This window comes from Crotalus tigris, unplaced genomic scaffold (assembly GCF_016545835.1).
Source record: "Crotalus tigris isolate CLP2741 ecotype Arizona unplaced genomic scaffold, ASM1654583v1 scf7180000017546.9332058, whole genome shotgun sequence".
Lineage (NCBI taxonomy): Eukaryota > Metazoa > Chordata > Lepidosauria > Squamata > Viperidae > Crotalus > Crotalus tigris.
The window spans coordinates 4,994,855-5,011,419 of record NW_024096465.1 but is presented as its reverse complement, the minus strand read 5'-3'; the positions used below and the strand labels follow the sequence as shown (position 1 = coordinate 5,011,419).

At 41.6% G+C, this 16,565-nt stretch overlaps 1 protein-coding gene across 1 annotated transcript in view; it reads left to right on the top strand.

Annotated features, from left to right (window-relative positions):
• CLVS1 (clavesin 1) overlaps positions 1-16,565 on the top strand; it is a 35,256-nt gene that overhangs the window by 15,009 nt on the left and 3,682 nt on the right. Inside the window, exons 4-5 of the mRNA XM_039335741.1 lie at positions 4,122-4,232; positions 5,875-6,110. Coding sequence (XP_039191675.1) covers positions 4,122-4,232; positions 5,875-6,110 — 347 coding nt within the window. The remainder of the gene's footprint in view (positions 1-4,121; positions 4,233-5,874; positions 6,111-16,565) is intronic.

Sequence of the window (16,565 nt, the reverse complement as noted above, 5' to 3'; positions counted from 1 at the left end):
GCTTGGTGGTTTTCTTGCAGACATTTCATTACCAAACTAGGCAACATGATCAGTACGAGAAGGGAGTAGGATTTGATCTTATTTTTATATGCTAGTATATAAAATACTAGTATGTAAAAATGAGCATTTTATATACTTTTTATATACTGTATATTGTCTGACTACCAATCTTTCCTGCAATACTATCCCCACTCCTTCAGGGATGTCTAATTTGCCATAATTCTCATGGGAAGTTTCTAAATTATTGTATTTTAATAGCTAGGCAATATTGATTAATAGTCCTAAACAGCTGCAATTATCCAGAATTTGCTTAGTTCATCTAATATTCATAAAAAGTGCTTAGTTTATCTAAAATTAAGATGCCATTAAATTAAAGTCAGGCATGTTTAAATGTTCTATCTCTGATACACTGATAAGGAATAAGAACAAGAGTTTGCAATCCGTTGGATGCTATTCAACTTATTTTTGAGTATTATATTTACTATGACTATATATGATTATATTTACTATATTATTCATTTGATGTAATAGCCTTTCAGGAAACCTGGTTAACCGAAGTGGATGAACCAGTACAATTGCCAGGCTTCCAGGGATGGGCTTCCCCAGCTCAAAAAACAAAAAACAAAGGGAAACCCTCTGGTGGATTATGCATTCTCATAAAGCAAGAATTGCAATGGCAGGGGGTGAAACTATACAATGAAGACAAGTATTCGTATTTTCTAGCTGTTAAATTTGGATATAAAGAGTTCGAGTTAATACTGGTAAATGTGTATATCCCTCCAAATACATCACAGTATTATAACTCCAAATACTGGATGGGTCTGGAAGTTATTCTAGATGATATATATACTATATTATTCACTTATTATATTGGATTCCATAAATTTAGAGACCCCTCTCCTAGAAGTGTGGTACTGCTGCTTGATGTTAATAATTATGTAATATTCAAAAAAAGCTACACAGTATTTTCAAGGAGAAAAGTGAAATAATACTGGAACACTGGTTTCTCTTTTTCCCTATGTACCACTGATAAATTTCCTTGTAGGGAGGAATGTTGTATGTATAATAGATAATAGCTATACTGTAGTAACATTATTGCATGTGTGTAAACAATTGGGTTCCTCATTAGACTGTTTTTTTCCAAAGAATGTTAAGTTGCAGTCAAAAATTGATTAGTAGGAAATGAGTTCTTTTGTGCAGAAAGTTATTATTTGCCTCAAATAGGCTAATTTACACAATGCATGCAAAATCTGGGGCCCATGACTCCTGTGAGATTAAAATTTGATAAACTTCAATCTGCTTCAGTACCGTCATACTGCTAATCCACTGCAATCAGCCATGGTCATCATTTACAAGGCTCTAGTTGCCAAGTTTGAAAAACACTGATCTAAGGAATGTAGAATAGAATAGAAAAGGGGTCCTGGCTAGAAAATGCCAAAGAACCTTGAAAAACAGAATTAAGAAAGCTTTATACATTTTCACTAAAGTGGAAGGTGGGATAAGGTGGGTTATATAAAACAAACCATCTAATAAACATTTTAATAATGATCTAACAATTGTCCTATTGGTCTCTAGATGTCCCTATTCTAAGCTTTGGTTAACATATCTAGATGTCCGTTCATTATCTCTGTAATAGATAATTCCTTCTTTCCTTTTCTTTCCTTCCTTTCTCTTCCTTTCCCTTCCTTTCCCTCCCTCCCTCCCTCCCTTGGGTTTTTTTTTTTGTTCCTCCATCTGTGTTGCTTGCTAGCTTTTGTCAAGCCCACAGACTGACTGATTGTTTTCTTGTTTCCTAATTTCTTGACATATTTGATTCATTTATAATGCTAACTTTCATGCAGAAATGAGTGAAACTGAATATAAATGTTCTAAATGGGAGCATGTGGGCAGATCAATCAAGTGCTTGATTTACCAGCAGGAAGTGAAGGTTTGCATCTAATACTCTAGTGATATTCATGAACAAGGTGTGATAAACTTATGTCACAAAAGCATTATGAAGAAAGACTTCCTATTTGTTTTTTTCTCCTTGCTTTATTTTCTACAGTGAAAAGTATGAAGGAAATGGTTTAACGGGATTAATCATATACTATTAGGTTCTGTGGTTCCATTTCCATCCAGGCTGGCAAAGATATTCAGAATGAAAAGGTTTATAACAGGATTTTTTTTTTTGAAGAGGTATAACCTAGCAACAGGCATTCTATTAGGGTTTCTTAAACAGAAAATCAAAAGAGCCACAGGGACATGCAATATACTTCACCAAGAACCTACAGAATACCTGCATCTGCTCTAAGGTGCAGTAGTAAAAGAGATCTGATAAAAGAGAATATTTGTAGCTCAGGGTTGAAATGAAGGGTCCTTGATGCCTTCTGAACTGTTGTTTTCTTGAAGATGTTTCATTACCCAAACTAGGTAATATCATCAGTGCTAGTAAGGAATAGAGTTTGCTCTTAGTTTATATTCTAGTAGCTTGCTCTATCAGGGTTGGTGGGGGTGGTTTAGAGGGTCTTTGGTTGGGCTGTTTATTGTTGGCTTGTTTGGCAGTTCCTTAATTGGGGTATTGTTTAGTTGATTGTTGGTCGGATGTTAATCTTTGAGTTAATCAATACTCATCTGGGTGCTGATTGGTGATGCTTTGGTCTTTTTGTTCCCTTTTTGGCTTCTTGATTATTTCTTTTGCATAGTATAGATACTGCTTATGTGTTTATTGATGGCTAGTTTGTCAGTGTGCCAAGCTTCTAGAAATTCTCTAGCATTTTTGGACTTGGCTTGGTTTCCCAGTTGAAAATATGGTTAAATCTGATTGCTTGAATAGGGTGTTCAAATTACGCATTTCTCTTGAAATTGTAGAAATTACATTTACCTTTTAAAGAAATTTGGCCTTGACCCATCTATTCTTGCATGATGTTTCATACAAAATATTACATCTGTACAAAACATTCAACAAGGCTTTGCTTTCTCTGAGAAATCCCAATAGAAGCCTGGCTGCCTTGTTCTGGTTACCTGCAGTTTCTGAATTTTATATAATGCTTTGTGATCTTAACTCTGTTTTTCTACTGGTGAGCTTTTATTATTAATGTTTTGTTTTTATATTGTAAATTGCTATTGGCTAGTATTATCTGGAGCGAGCAGGTTATAAATGTATTAAATGAATAATTGAGTAGTATATTGTAAAGACAGCTATTTTGTTCTGTTGAATGCACAGCTATCTCCTATTCAGAAATCTCAGGAGAAGAAATTTGCCCTTCATCTTAAGTGCATTTTGAATATATATATATAAATATATATATAATATATATATATTTTAGGTATATATATATATATATATATATATATATATATATATATATACCTAAAACATTTAATGTTAGTTTATTCCCTGTTTTCCTATGAATCTAATATAATGATTTAACAGGATCTATGAGAAACATAATTTCAGATGCTGCTTCTTCATCTATAGAAGCATTATGCTTACCTGAAAAAGAATCCCACTGTTGTTGGTCTGAAAAGCTTGACTCTTATCTGCATACTAATTTGTTGGGTATCTCTTCAGAACCCCCAAAGCAGGCATTTGTGTCAGTTGCCATGGCGCTGTATGCTGTTCCTCCCTCTGACAGCTTCATTTAATATCTTCCTCTGTCCTTTATGCCCAGTTCATTCACCCAGAAAGTTCAGCTATTGAAACAATGCCTTGAGGAAGGGCTGAGGAAGGGCAAAGGCACAGGGTGAAGAGGTAAATCATGTCCATAGATGTCTAAGGGGACTTGGTTCTGTGAGCCAGTTGGGAATTACAAAATACAAACCATGTCATATTCATTCTGTGGTGCTTGAAAAGAGATTCACACATTCTTGTAGAAATGCAATATACAGACTCTCATGGAAATAAATCTAGGATGAAGATAAGCCCCACCTGTGGATGTTTTCAATTTTGTTCTATTGTATAAAAGAGCAAATCGTGCACTAAAACACAATGTAGTATGGCCGGTGCTTTAGCTGTCTCTCAAATGCACCAGTTAATAGCCGAGCCTTCTGTTCTGACCTTCTCTGACTCCTCTGACAACAGGCCCTGCTATTTATCTCTGCTAGTCTCTGTTAATTACAATATGTTTCTTTCTTCTCCACAGGACAGCTTCCCTGCTCGCTTTGGAGGCATCCATTTTGTGAACCAGCCGTGGTACATCCATGCTCTCTACACGCTAATCAAGCCCTTCCTCAAAGACAAGACACGGAAAAGGGTAATGAGAAAATGAAACAAGTCTGTGATGTTGCAAGCCTACAAGTGATATTAGGGAATTTCTACTCTTCTCTGCCTCTTCCTTTTTCTCTTTGTGGTTTGCAACAAGGGATGAAGTCTCAGCTGGATTTTGTCAGCAGTTTACATTTAATCACTATTTCAGCAGGAGAGAATTATTTTCAGATTCCAAGCCAAGTCAGAAAATCTTTAATCATATACATGGAAAAAGCAACTTTCTGTAAAATATAAAATTATCTATTTTTCAACCCAAAGCCCTTTAATGTCATGGACTATTCATCCTGTTCCCTTCTTTCAAGAAATCTTGCAAGAGGAAATCCAGGGCACAATAGGTTGTTAAACACATTGATAGATAACATTTCAAGTCTGTGTTATCAAAGGACTGATCCTTCCCCTCCCAAACATTTTAACCTTGGGAGAAATCTCTGATTTTTCTGCTTAGCATATTGTTTTTTTATGTAACCAGATGAGAACAAAATCACTGATAACAATTAAACTTCAAACTTCAAATAAAAGAAAAAACTTCGAATATTGATTTTTATGATCCATGCATGCATACATATCCAGGCTAAAGGATTTCTTAGACATATATAAATATGTATGAGATTATCTCATTCTAATAATATAGTCATACAGTAAATGATGACTATGCTTAAAAATATTTTTCAGAAGAGAACAAAAATGAAAAGAATACTAAAACAAGTAGGTAGAAGAGTAGGAATGCAATTAACCAGCTCTCATTTCCAGATATATGACTTGTTGTTAGTTGGAGCTGAAGTCCAATACATCTGGAGGAGGCTGAAATACATGCGAAGTTTGGTGCAAAGTGGACTGAATTTATCTGGAGTTGACGGTCAACAACATAGGCATAATGGCTGTTTTCATTCATCACTGTCTAAGTTCATAAAACAAACCCTTGATGAACGTGTGAATGTCCATATAGGGATTTATATTTTGAGACCAAAACCATTTACCTGCAAACAAATCAGAAGGAAATGAAAACAACAAAAGGCTGGCTGAATTCCAATAGGTCAATGACTTTTTTTTTTTTTTTTTGCAAAACAGTACAAGTAGTCCTCAACTTATGATCACTATTGAGCCCAAAATTTATGTTGTTAAGTGAGAAATTTATTGTGAGTTTTGCCCCATTTTACCACTTTTCTTGCCACATTTGTTAAGTGAATCACTGCAGTTGTTAAATTAGTAATACAGTTGTTAAGTGAATCTGGTTTCCCCATTGACTTTGTTTATCAGAAGATTGCAAAATGGAATCATATGACTCCCAGACACTGCAACTGTCATAAAAGTCAGTCAGTTGTCAAGCATCTGAATGTAAATCATGTGACCATGGGGATGCTACAACAATCATAAGTGTTAAAAATGGTCATAAGTCACTTTTTTCAATGCCATTGTAATTTCGAATGATCACTAAACAAACTGTCATAAGCCAAGAACTACCTGTACAGCTTTCTGAACATTACTCAAAGGCAGATTTTATTTACATAAAGGTCAACTCCACGGTTCTTTCATTATTTACATACCTTTTTTATTTTTACAAAAAACTTGATTATTGGAATGGCACAAACACATCAACAACTTCTAATATCTGTTTTGTTTTTAAAAAGATCTTTCTTCATGGAAACAATCTTAATAGTCTTCACCAGCTCATACACCCTGATTGCTTACCCTCAGAGTTTGGAGGGACTCTTCCTCCCTATGACATGGGCACATGGGCTCGGACGTTACTTGGACCAGATTACAGCGATGAGAATGAATACACTCACACATCTTACAACACCATGCATGTGAAGCATTCGTGTTCCAACCTAGAGAGGGAATGCTCCCCAAAGCTCATGAAAAGGTAAGATCAAAGAAAAAAGCATTCATCTAGAACATGGATGTCAAACTTGATTGTGTCACGTGACATATCGTGATGTATCACGTGGTTTTTTACCTTTGCATAACTGGGGTGGGCGTGGCCTGCATGTGATGCATCTGGCCCATGGGCCACCAGTTTGACACTCCTGATCTTGAAGGATTTTGTTTGTTTTCTCTCTTTAGCTAGAGGATTAGGAAATGTAACTGGGCTTGAAATCTTGAAATGATCAAGATGAGCAAGAAAGAGATGTTGAAAACTTTGCTATCTATTGTTTATACCACTGGTTCTCAACCTTTTTAATGCCACGACCCCCAACTGGTTGTAAGTCGAGGACTACCCAACCGGTTGTAAGTCGAGGACTACCCAACCAGTCGTAAGTCGAGGACTTTCCCTGCCTGGGAGCGCCGCGCATGTGTGGTGCCGCCCCCTGCGCCGGCCGAAGCGTAGCTGGCAAAGGGCAGCGACGGCGCAGGGTGACCACTGGCTGGGCCACCAGTTGGCCCAGCCCAAGGGAGGTAAGGCACCCGCCAGGCCCCACGTGCTCCAGCAACCCTCCCTGTGCCCGCTGGCCTCCCACCTCCCACCCTGGCCCTCTTTTACTTACATTTTTAGTAGTTGCTCAGGAGGGAGGGGTGGAAACTTCCAGACAGCTCATCTTCGCTGCAGACAACTTGCAACACCGTTTGCAGAATGGGACTTTTGGCCAGCTCAGCAGGGCAGAGACAGCCTGGACAATTCCTATTGGCTTTTGAAAGCCAATAGAATTAGACTCTATTCAAGAGAGTCTATTCTATTGGCTTTCAAAAGCCAATAGAATAAAAGGGAATAGCACAACTAAGGAAAAGGGGGGAAAATGGCGGACTGTGTTGTTTGGCAACCCCCGTGAAATGGTCGTTCGACCCCAAATGGGGTCCCGACCCACAGGTTGAGAACCGCTGGTTTATACTGTATAGATTTTTGCAGCCAGATATGAATGTCTTTGGAAATAATGTTAATGGGTTCTCATTTCTCATCATATATATTTAACATTTTCCTGGATGTTATTAATGATAACTGATCTTCCTGGGGTTATTCTATATCACTTTATGCTTTATTCCCCAGTTTATCCTGGGGATGGGGGACAGAGTCAACTCTGTGTGTAGGCAATAAGGGCATAGATGAATATACAAGGAAGCTACGGCAGGTATGGGGTCAGGTTACTGCTGCTGCATGCTGAGCAGCTGCTTGACAATAGGTGCAGTGGATACAGAGGAAATGTGTGCCTTCAAGTCAGTTTTGATCCCTGGTGACTACCCCTGCAGTTTTCTTGGCCATGTTTTTTGGAAAATGCTTGCCATTTATTTCTTCGTATGCCTGAGAGAAATTATTGGCTTAAGATCACCCAACTGACTTAGGACTTAGAACTCATGCTCTCCCAGTTCTAGCCTGGTACATTGACAATTACACCAAAGTGGCTCTCAAGGATAAAGGAAGGGAATATTAAAACTGATGTGCTCTGGGTGTCAAATATACTAGGTACATTAATGCTTACCATGGTGTCATGTTATATATAACAAGTGATTTGGGTGCTTTCCGATCACACCAAACAGGATTGAAAGGAATCTCTTTATCATGAAGGCAATAGAGTAAAATAAACTCTGATACTATAATGCTCTGAAAGTTAAAAAGTTAAATGTACCCATGTACTATTCAAACCACACTTCTAAATACAGTTATATTTCTTATAATAGTCTGATAACTAAACAATTCTAGAGCAGTTCATGCCATAATTGATCTCCAAGCAGTCTGAAAGCAATGTGATAATTATCAAAAAGCTGCATGGGCAGCTAATGAGTAAGTCTTATGATACATCATTTTTTATTACATGACTTTCTTAATCAATTTTTGCAATGCTATATATCTTGATATGTCTCTTGATTTCAGTAAAGATTTCTTAATATGTACTATTTGGGTTATTTGATTCTGATAATGTTTAGCTATATTTGTTTAGGTTGTTTGATGCAGTTGGCACTAAATATGGTAGCTCCCAGAAAAACATCTCTGCTGAAGGAGCTGCATTGGGTTCCAAGAGTTTCTGGGTGAAATTCAAATTGATGTTGACTTATAGAGCCTTATATAGCTTGGCACCAAGGTACTTGCTAGACTGTCTCTTCCTACCGGAACCAAAACATTATGTACAATAATCCTACAAAGAAGTATTTCTTTCCCTCGTTTTTATGCACAGATAGGAGCCAAGGCTTGTTGTTATTATGGTCCCACTCCTTTGGATTAACCTTATGTAGAAATCAGATTTGCCACATTAAGGCATTGGACTGGCACAGAGCATATCCAGATTATAACCTAGCATTTATTTGGGAGTGATTTTAGCTGGATATCATGAGGCTTAATCCTGAATGAGTATACATAGGATTGTGCTCTCACTATTACAAGTTTTTCATCAATATACATAGGAGAATAACTCTACACCATAGAAAACAAACACACAAACATTTCTCATGTACAATTCTTCTTGTTGCTGCACATAACAATAAGAACAATACAAAGTATTATAGCTATTACCTATTTGGTAATAGCAAATATAGATGGCAGTTTAAATACTAAATTCTTAATTTTAATAGAAGAGAATATATGTAACTCAGGGCTGAAGAGAGAACCTTAATGCTCTCTGAACTTAGTTGTTTGCTTGCAGACATTTTGTTACCAGACTAGGTAACATCTTCGGTGCTGGAAGAGAATGGAGTTTAGTCCCTGTTTATATACAGTAGCTTACCTTGTCAGTGTTAGTGTTGTTGTTGTTTTCTCCTCAATGTGCCTTGTTTACTACTTGATTATTTGTCTAAGTTGGTAGTTCCTTGATTAGGGTATTGTTTATTGCTTGATTGTTTGTCTGATGTTAATCGTGTTAATTCTTGTTTATCTTAGTGTTGATTGCTGATGAAGAGGTAATCTAGTCTTTTAGTTTCCTTTTTAGTTTTTTATTGTCCCTTTTGAATGGCATGTAGTTTATCTCTATGTGCCTGTTGATGACTGATTTGTCTGAGTGCCAAGCATCCAGAAATTCCCTAGCATTTTCTTTTTTTAATTTAGCTTAGTTTAGAATGCTCACAGTTTCCTAGTTGAAACTATAGCTGAGTTTGTCTGTGTGCTGTGAGATTAAGGAATTTTCACCACATCTTCTGACTGCTATTTGGTGTTCATGGATGTGAAGACTGTTAGTCTGCCTTTTCGTCTTGTATAGGGGCTGTTACAGTCCTATGCTGTATGCTGTAGATGACTAATGTTTTTTTTCCTTCTTGGGCTACTGAGTCTTTTGATTTACTTAAGATGTTTTGGAGTGCTTTAGTTGATTTGTTTACTATGGTGCTATGTGATTTAATAGCCTGTTGGTTATTCCTGAAATGCTTTTGATGTATGGCACTATTATCCTTTTTATAACTTTTGTTGGTTGTATTGTAATGAGTTGAGTACTCAGACACTTTTTGATAAAGTTGCATGAGTATCCAATTAATTGGAAGGTGTTGAATAGCTGGTCTGTTTCATTTTCCTGGTATTCTGGGTTACTGCAGTGAGTTTGTGCTCATCTAAACAATCTTCTTATACTTATCCCCTTGTGGGAGGTTGGATTGTTATTGTGGTAATGGAGTGTTATGTCCCGAGCTTGCAAACGGGCTCGGGGCGTTTGCAGGCGGTCCCGGGCAGGTGCAAGCTGCCCGGGACCAGACAGACTGTCGCCAGCACCTGTGCGCATGTGCGGGTGCTGGCGCGCGAAAAGTAACACATTGACCCGGGAAAGGCCTATATAAGAGGCCGGGAGTTTTGGGCGTTGCCGGAGCATTCAATCTGTAAGCTGAATGAAGAATAAAGCAATCTGAGAACTACAACTGCTTCTCGTGTCTTGCCATTTCGCGAGGGACTCAACACTGGCGACGAGGATGGGATGCCTTGCATTGACTGAAAAGGAAAAGGTGTAAGCTTACCCAAGTGAGTCCTGAGCGGCGGAACGGCGTTGACTCGGCAGCTACCCGCCAATCCAGTGCGCATTCGGGGGTAGGCTGGCTGATAGACCCGTCTCCTGAAGATGGCAAAAATTGGAAGGCTTTCGGAGTTCGACGTCTCACATCCAGAGAGGTGGGAGTCCTACATAGCCAGAGTGGAAAACTACCTCAAGGTGAACCAAGTGAGGGAAGATAGCTTGAAGGCTGCCACCCTGCTGTGTGTCTGCGGTCAAGACGCCTTCGAAATCGCGGAGAACCTCGCAGCACCTGTCCCATTAGAGTCTGTCAGCTATGCAGATCTAAAGAAGCTACTGAAGGAGCATTTCCAGCCTAAGATGTCCGTCATCGCATGGCGCCACACCTTCGAGCAGAGGGATCAACAATCCGGAGAATCAGCCAAAGAATACATCGCCACATTGAGAAAGGCCGCCAAGCACTGCGAGTTCAAGGACCTCGAAGAACGACTGAGGGACTGATTCGTGTGTGGGCTAAGGCATCGAGAGTTATAACAGAGGCTTTTCGCCAAAGAGGACTTGTCCTTCCAAGATGCCTTGAGAGAGGTCACCGCAGAAGAAGCAGCAGGCGGCGCCATCAAGAACATGCGGCCGATCAGGAACAGTCCAGATGTTGCATTCGTGCACCAAGAAGAAGTCCAAGGGAACTCCGAGGAGGATCTGGACGAGGAAGTCGACCGTCTCCACCCCATGAAGGAAGGGAACCAGAAAGGAAGCTCTTCAGCTCCCCTCAAGTGCATCGGCTGTGGAGGTCGCCACAGGAGAACCAACTGCAAGTTCCGCTCCGCTATCTGCCGGGCGTGCGGAAAACAAGGAAATATTGCAGCTGTGTGTCTGGGCCGACGAAAGGTACAACCTCAGGAAGAATTGCGCCTGAAAGCTACCAGGGTCCCCATCCAGAATAGGGTGGGGTTTTGCGCTTCGCGAAGGAGCATCTTTAGAACAGGCACACATAAGCCCATTAAGAAAAAGCTGTCACTCAAGGTGAAGCTACAAGGGGTTCCATTAACTATGGAACTAGACACGGGGTCTGCACTTTCAATCATCTCCTTACATACATTTAGGAAGATTTGTTCCGGCAGTGCAACTCAGGCCAAGTTAAGGCCTTCTGACATTGTGCTAACAGACTTTCAGAATTCAAGAGTGTGTGTTAAGGGGGAGGCCACCCTTAACGTACAGTATAAGAATTTTGAAGGTCCAATAGACCTATTAGTAGTAGGGGGTGAACGAACGAGTCTCATAGGACTCAATTGGTTTGAGGCCTTGGGGATACACGTCACGGGGCTCAACAGCTTACAAACACTCAACCTGCAGGAAGTCTGCAAAGAATTCGCAGATGTTTTCAGCCCCCAACTGGGCACATTCAAAGGACCCCCTGTGTCCTTAAAACTAGACCCCACTGTCACTCCCATTAGAATTAAAGCAAGAATGGTCCCTTTTGCTTTAAAGAGTAAAATTGACACTGAGTTGGACAAACTGATCCAACAGGGAATTCTAGAACCTGTTGACTCTAGTCCTTGGGAGACCCCCATTGTCACGCCTCTAAAGGCAAATGGGGACATTCGCATTTGTGCCGATTACAAATGCACTCTGAATAAGGCATTACAGCAACATGCCTATCCTGTTCCTGTGGTCAGTCATATCCTGGCCTCTCTCAAGGGGGGGGGCGTGTTTTTGCAAAGCTTGACCTAGCTCAAGCGTATCAACAGCTGCCTGTTGATGATGATGCTGCTATAGCTCAGACTATTGTGACCCACAGAGGGGCCTTTAAGGTAAAAAGGCTACAGTTCGGAGTGAATGACGCTCCTGGGATTTTCCAAAGCGTAATGGAAAACACACTACGGGGTATACCGGGGATTTGCCCCTACTTTGATGATGTCTTAATTGCAGGAGACTCCACACACATTCTAGCTGAAAGGCTAAGGGCTGTTTTGTTAAGATTCAGGAAGACAGGCCTCAAGCTTAAGAAGGACAAATGCAAAATAGGGGTGCCTTCTACTGAATTTTTGGGGTTCAAAATTGATGCTGCTGGGATTCACCCTGCTGAATCCAAACTAACTGCCATTTTAGAAGCGCCTAGGCCAAAGTCTAAGGCCGAACTTCAGGCCTTCCTGGGCCTCCTGAATTTTTACAATTCTTTTCTTCCACATAAAGCTAGTGTAGCTGAGCCTCTTCACAGGCTATTAGAGAAACAAGCAGTGTGGCAGTGGTCACAAACACATGAGGCTAGTTTCAATGAGGTCAAGGCCTTACTCACTTCTAACAGTGTACTTGCACACTTCAATGAGTGCCTTCCTGTGTGCATCGCTTGTGATGCTTCCCCTTACGGGGTCGGAGCTGTCCTGAGCCACCTCAGATCTGATGGAACTCAGGTTCCTGTTGCATATTACTCCAGAACATTGTCTTCTGCTGAGCGCAACTATGCTCAGATAGACAGGGAGGCTTTAGCTGTTGTTGCTGGAATTAAAAAATTCCATGATTTTTTATATGGCAGGCATTTCACGGTCTTCACTGACCATAAGCCTCTGCTGGGACTGTTTACCACACATAAGCAAATCATTTCACCTAGAATGCTCAGGTGGTCTATTTTTTTGTCTGCATATGATTTTTCCTTACTTCACAAGCCTGGGAAAGAGATGGGCCATGCTGATGGCCTCAGTAGATTGCCCCTGCCAGTAATAGAAGCTGACCCTGCACCAGCTGTTACCATTCTATCCATCCAAGCCTTGCCAGAGTCCCCTCTGAACGCCAGGGATGTAGCCGCTGAATCGGGCACAGATCACACACTTTCACGTGTCCTTTCTTGGGTTTTGTCTGGATGGCCTGAGCACTGTCCTATCCTGAATTTCAGAGTTTCTGGTCTAAAAGGAACGAGTTCTCCACCTCTCAGGGTTGTCTGCTGTGGGGAAGCAGAGTTGTCATCCCCACCTCAATGAGGACTAGGGTCTTAGGGTCCCTCCACGAGGGTCATCCTGGCATTGTTTGAATGAAGGCCCTTGCGCGCAGCCACTTGTGGTGGCCTGGCCTAGACAAGGACATTGAGGCTAAAGTGCATGCATGCCACCTGTGCCAACGCTCTCGCCCAGCGATGCCCCAAGCTCCTGTGCATTGATGGGAGGAAACACAGTCCCCATGGTCTAGGGTGCACATTGACTATGCTGGGCCCTTTCAGGGCCAATTCTCTTGGTCCTCGTTGACAGCCATTCAAAATGGCTTGAGGTTGTACCTGTCTCATCCACCACCACTGCAAAGACTATTCAGGTACTGAGGGGGATTTTTGCTGCACACGGGCTCCCAGATGTCATTGTGTCTGACAACGGCCCTCAATTTACTTCCTCCGAATTCCAAGCTTTCTTGCAGGCCAACATGATTCGTCATGCCACTTCTGCACCCTTCCACCCGTCCACCAATGGTATGGCTGAACGCATGGTTCGCATCACCAAGGACGCCTTGAAGAAACTCACCTATGGGGACTGGCATCACAGGTTGGCTGACTTCCTCCTTTCTTATCGCACCACACCATCCACTTCTACAGGGAGAAGCCCAGCTGAACTTCGCTGGGGGCGCAAACTGACTACGAAGCTTGACCGGTTGCATCCGGACAGACTGCCTTTATCTACCTCACACCCTAGGGCACGTAGACAACTACTTGTGGGTGCCCCGGTTTGGACTCGTAATTACGGGCCTGGTCATACATGGGTCCCCGCTTCTATTTCCAGGGTCACAGGTCCTCTGTCCTACGAGGTCTCCCTGGACAATGGTCGTGTCCTGCGTCAGCACATTGACCAACTCCGCCCTAGGCGGAACCTTCCTGCTGAGACTCCTGGGTCTTTTCCAGCGGGGGAGGGGGACCCCTTTGAGCAAAGGGAAGGGCACGAGCTGCTGCCCATCACCAATGAGGGAGCCACAAATGGCACATTCCAAGATTCCGCAAGTGCTCCAAACAGGAATTCTAGGAGCTTATCCAACCACCAGGCATTCACGCCTACTCCAGCCAGGGAGTCACCCTGGGGGCACAATCACTATTCACCTGCACAACACAGTACTCCAGTCAGGGAGGATACCCGGGAGCATCCAAATAAATCATACCCCACAAGAGAGCTGGCACATAATCCCCAGAGTTGGCCTGACTTTACCCCAAGTCCTACAAGGGGCAAACATACAGGGAGGTGGTCGAGGAACCAAGTCCCGACTACAACACCTCCAGCCCAAATCAGGGAGTAACTGAGTTTTGGGAAGGCACAGAAACCCACACAAGCCCGGACACAGAACTGGGTTCAGGGGATGGACAGCCTCCTGACAGGTCTTGGACGGACCTAGGAGGTTCTACAGAGATGCCCAACAGTGGCTATCATTTAGAAGGGCCAGAGAGCCTACAGCTAGGCGGGACAACCAGGTCACAAAGTGACAGAAGCCCTGGCCTGACGAGCCCGGTGGGCAAGCAAGCAGGCCAGGCATTGGGGCACAGTCCTTGGAAGGCACCAAGGCATGATAAGGGGAACAGGCACACGTCACTCCTCAGTCAGGGGACACCTGCCAGAGACCCAGAGCCTAGGAGGTCACAGAGAGTAAGGAAATCACCTAAATACTTTGAGGATTACATAACATTGCTGTCTAAACAGAGCCAGTAGAAGGGTAGGAACACTGGGGAGTAGAGAACTGCATCAAGAAAATGGGTTGCATGTTGGTAGTAGTTTTAGCCCGGGGGAAAGGGGTGTTATGTCCCGAGCTTGCAAACGGGCTCGGGGCGTTTACAGGCGGTCCCGGGCAGGTGCAAGCTGCCCGGGACCAGACAGGCTGTCACCAGCACCTGTGCGCATGCGCGGGTGCTGGCGCGCGAAAAGTAACACATTGACCCGGGAAAGGCCTATATAAGAGGCCGGGAGTTTTGGGCGTTGCCGGAGCATTCAATCTGTAAGGTGAATGAAGAATAAAGCAATCTGAGAACTACAACTGCTTCTCGTGTCTTGCCATTTCGCGAGGGACTCAACATGGAGCATGTGGTTAATGTGGGTGGCTTTTTGATAGACTTGCTTTTCTAATTTGCTGCCATTTCCTCTGCTGAAGAAGATATCCAGAAAAGGTAGTGTGTGGTTATTTTCTTCTTCCCTTTTGAATTTTATCCTTTGAAGATGTTGGTGATTGTTTCATGTGTTTTGTCAGTTGTTCTTTTATTATTATGACAAATGTGTCATCAACATACTAGATCCATACTTTTGGTTGTGTGCATGGGAGTGCTATAGCTTCTAGATGCTGCATTACAATCTCTGCTATGAGCGTTGAGAATGATATTCCTCTAAATTAGTCTGAATTATTTTTGTGTGGTAGAGTAGTGGAACCTGGGGACAGTTAAATCCAATTAGATTTCATTCTTATTTAATTAATGTTATGTATAAATCAATATTTTTTTCTTTTGTGAAATCAATATCAATTTGGTAAAAACAACTGGAGATACCAAGGTTTTGGGAGACCTTTTCTGGTCCTATCCTCATGATGTTTGTGAATAAAAATCTACATTGAAATGAATCCTAAATCACAGATGTAGATATTTAGAAGCAGAGATTTCTGCTGAAAGGGGAGTCAAATAGTCAAAATGGTAAGCACAAACTTGTGAGAGAGATGGAACTTGATTTCACATCGATATCACACCAATTTTTGATCCCCTTGTGGATATCATGGTTTAGAAGGGCACTTTCAAACCGTTATGCCTACAGGGACTTTATAAATAAAATGGCTGAACAAATTCCCTTTTTTTCCTATTGGAAAATATTTTCTGCATTTTGACTCCTTTTAAAAGATTTCTTTTCCATCTCTAGTTACTATGACAACTTAATTGTCCTCTGTATGCTGCCCACACTGCAAGAGAAAGAAGAATTGACAGTATAGCTTGTATATACATAGCTTGTTGGAGTACTAAAGGTATTGTTCAGCTCTTCTCAAACCACCATCACCTCCTCCTCTTCCTCTTCCTTCTCCCTCCCTCCCTCCCTTCCTCTTCCTCTTCCTCTCCCTCTCCTTCTCCCTCTCAAAATGACCACAAGTCTTTGGGGATTTCTCCTTCTAAATAAAACTTAACATAGATAAATATTGTTCTTGAAATCTCTTAGGATTTAGACAAGTGACACCATAAACATATATGTAGGGTTTATTTGGCCTGCTCAATTGAAAATTGAAAGAATGCTGCCAATGAAGGGTTATGCACAGCTTCTGGTCTTCCATGATAATAAAGAAGATCTAAAGGAGCAATGATCTTATTCAGGTTTGCTTGAACACCAACTGAAATCCAGATAAACTATGTTTATTTTCTCCAAATAGTGATTATCAAAAACCAAACAGATACAGACACAAGGTACAGGACTTGATCAAACTCTTTGAGTCCCACACTTGATCAAACTCTTTGAGTCTACTTCAGTGAAAAAACATCTAAA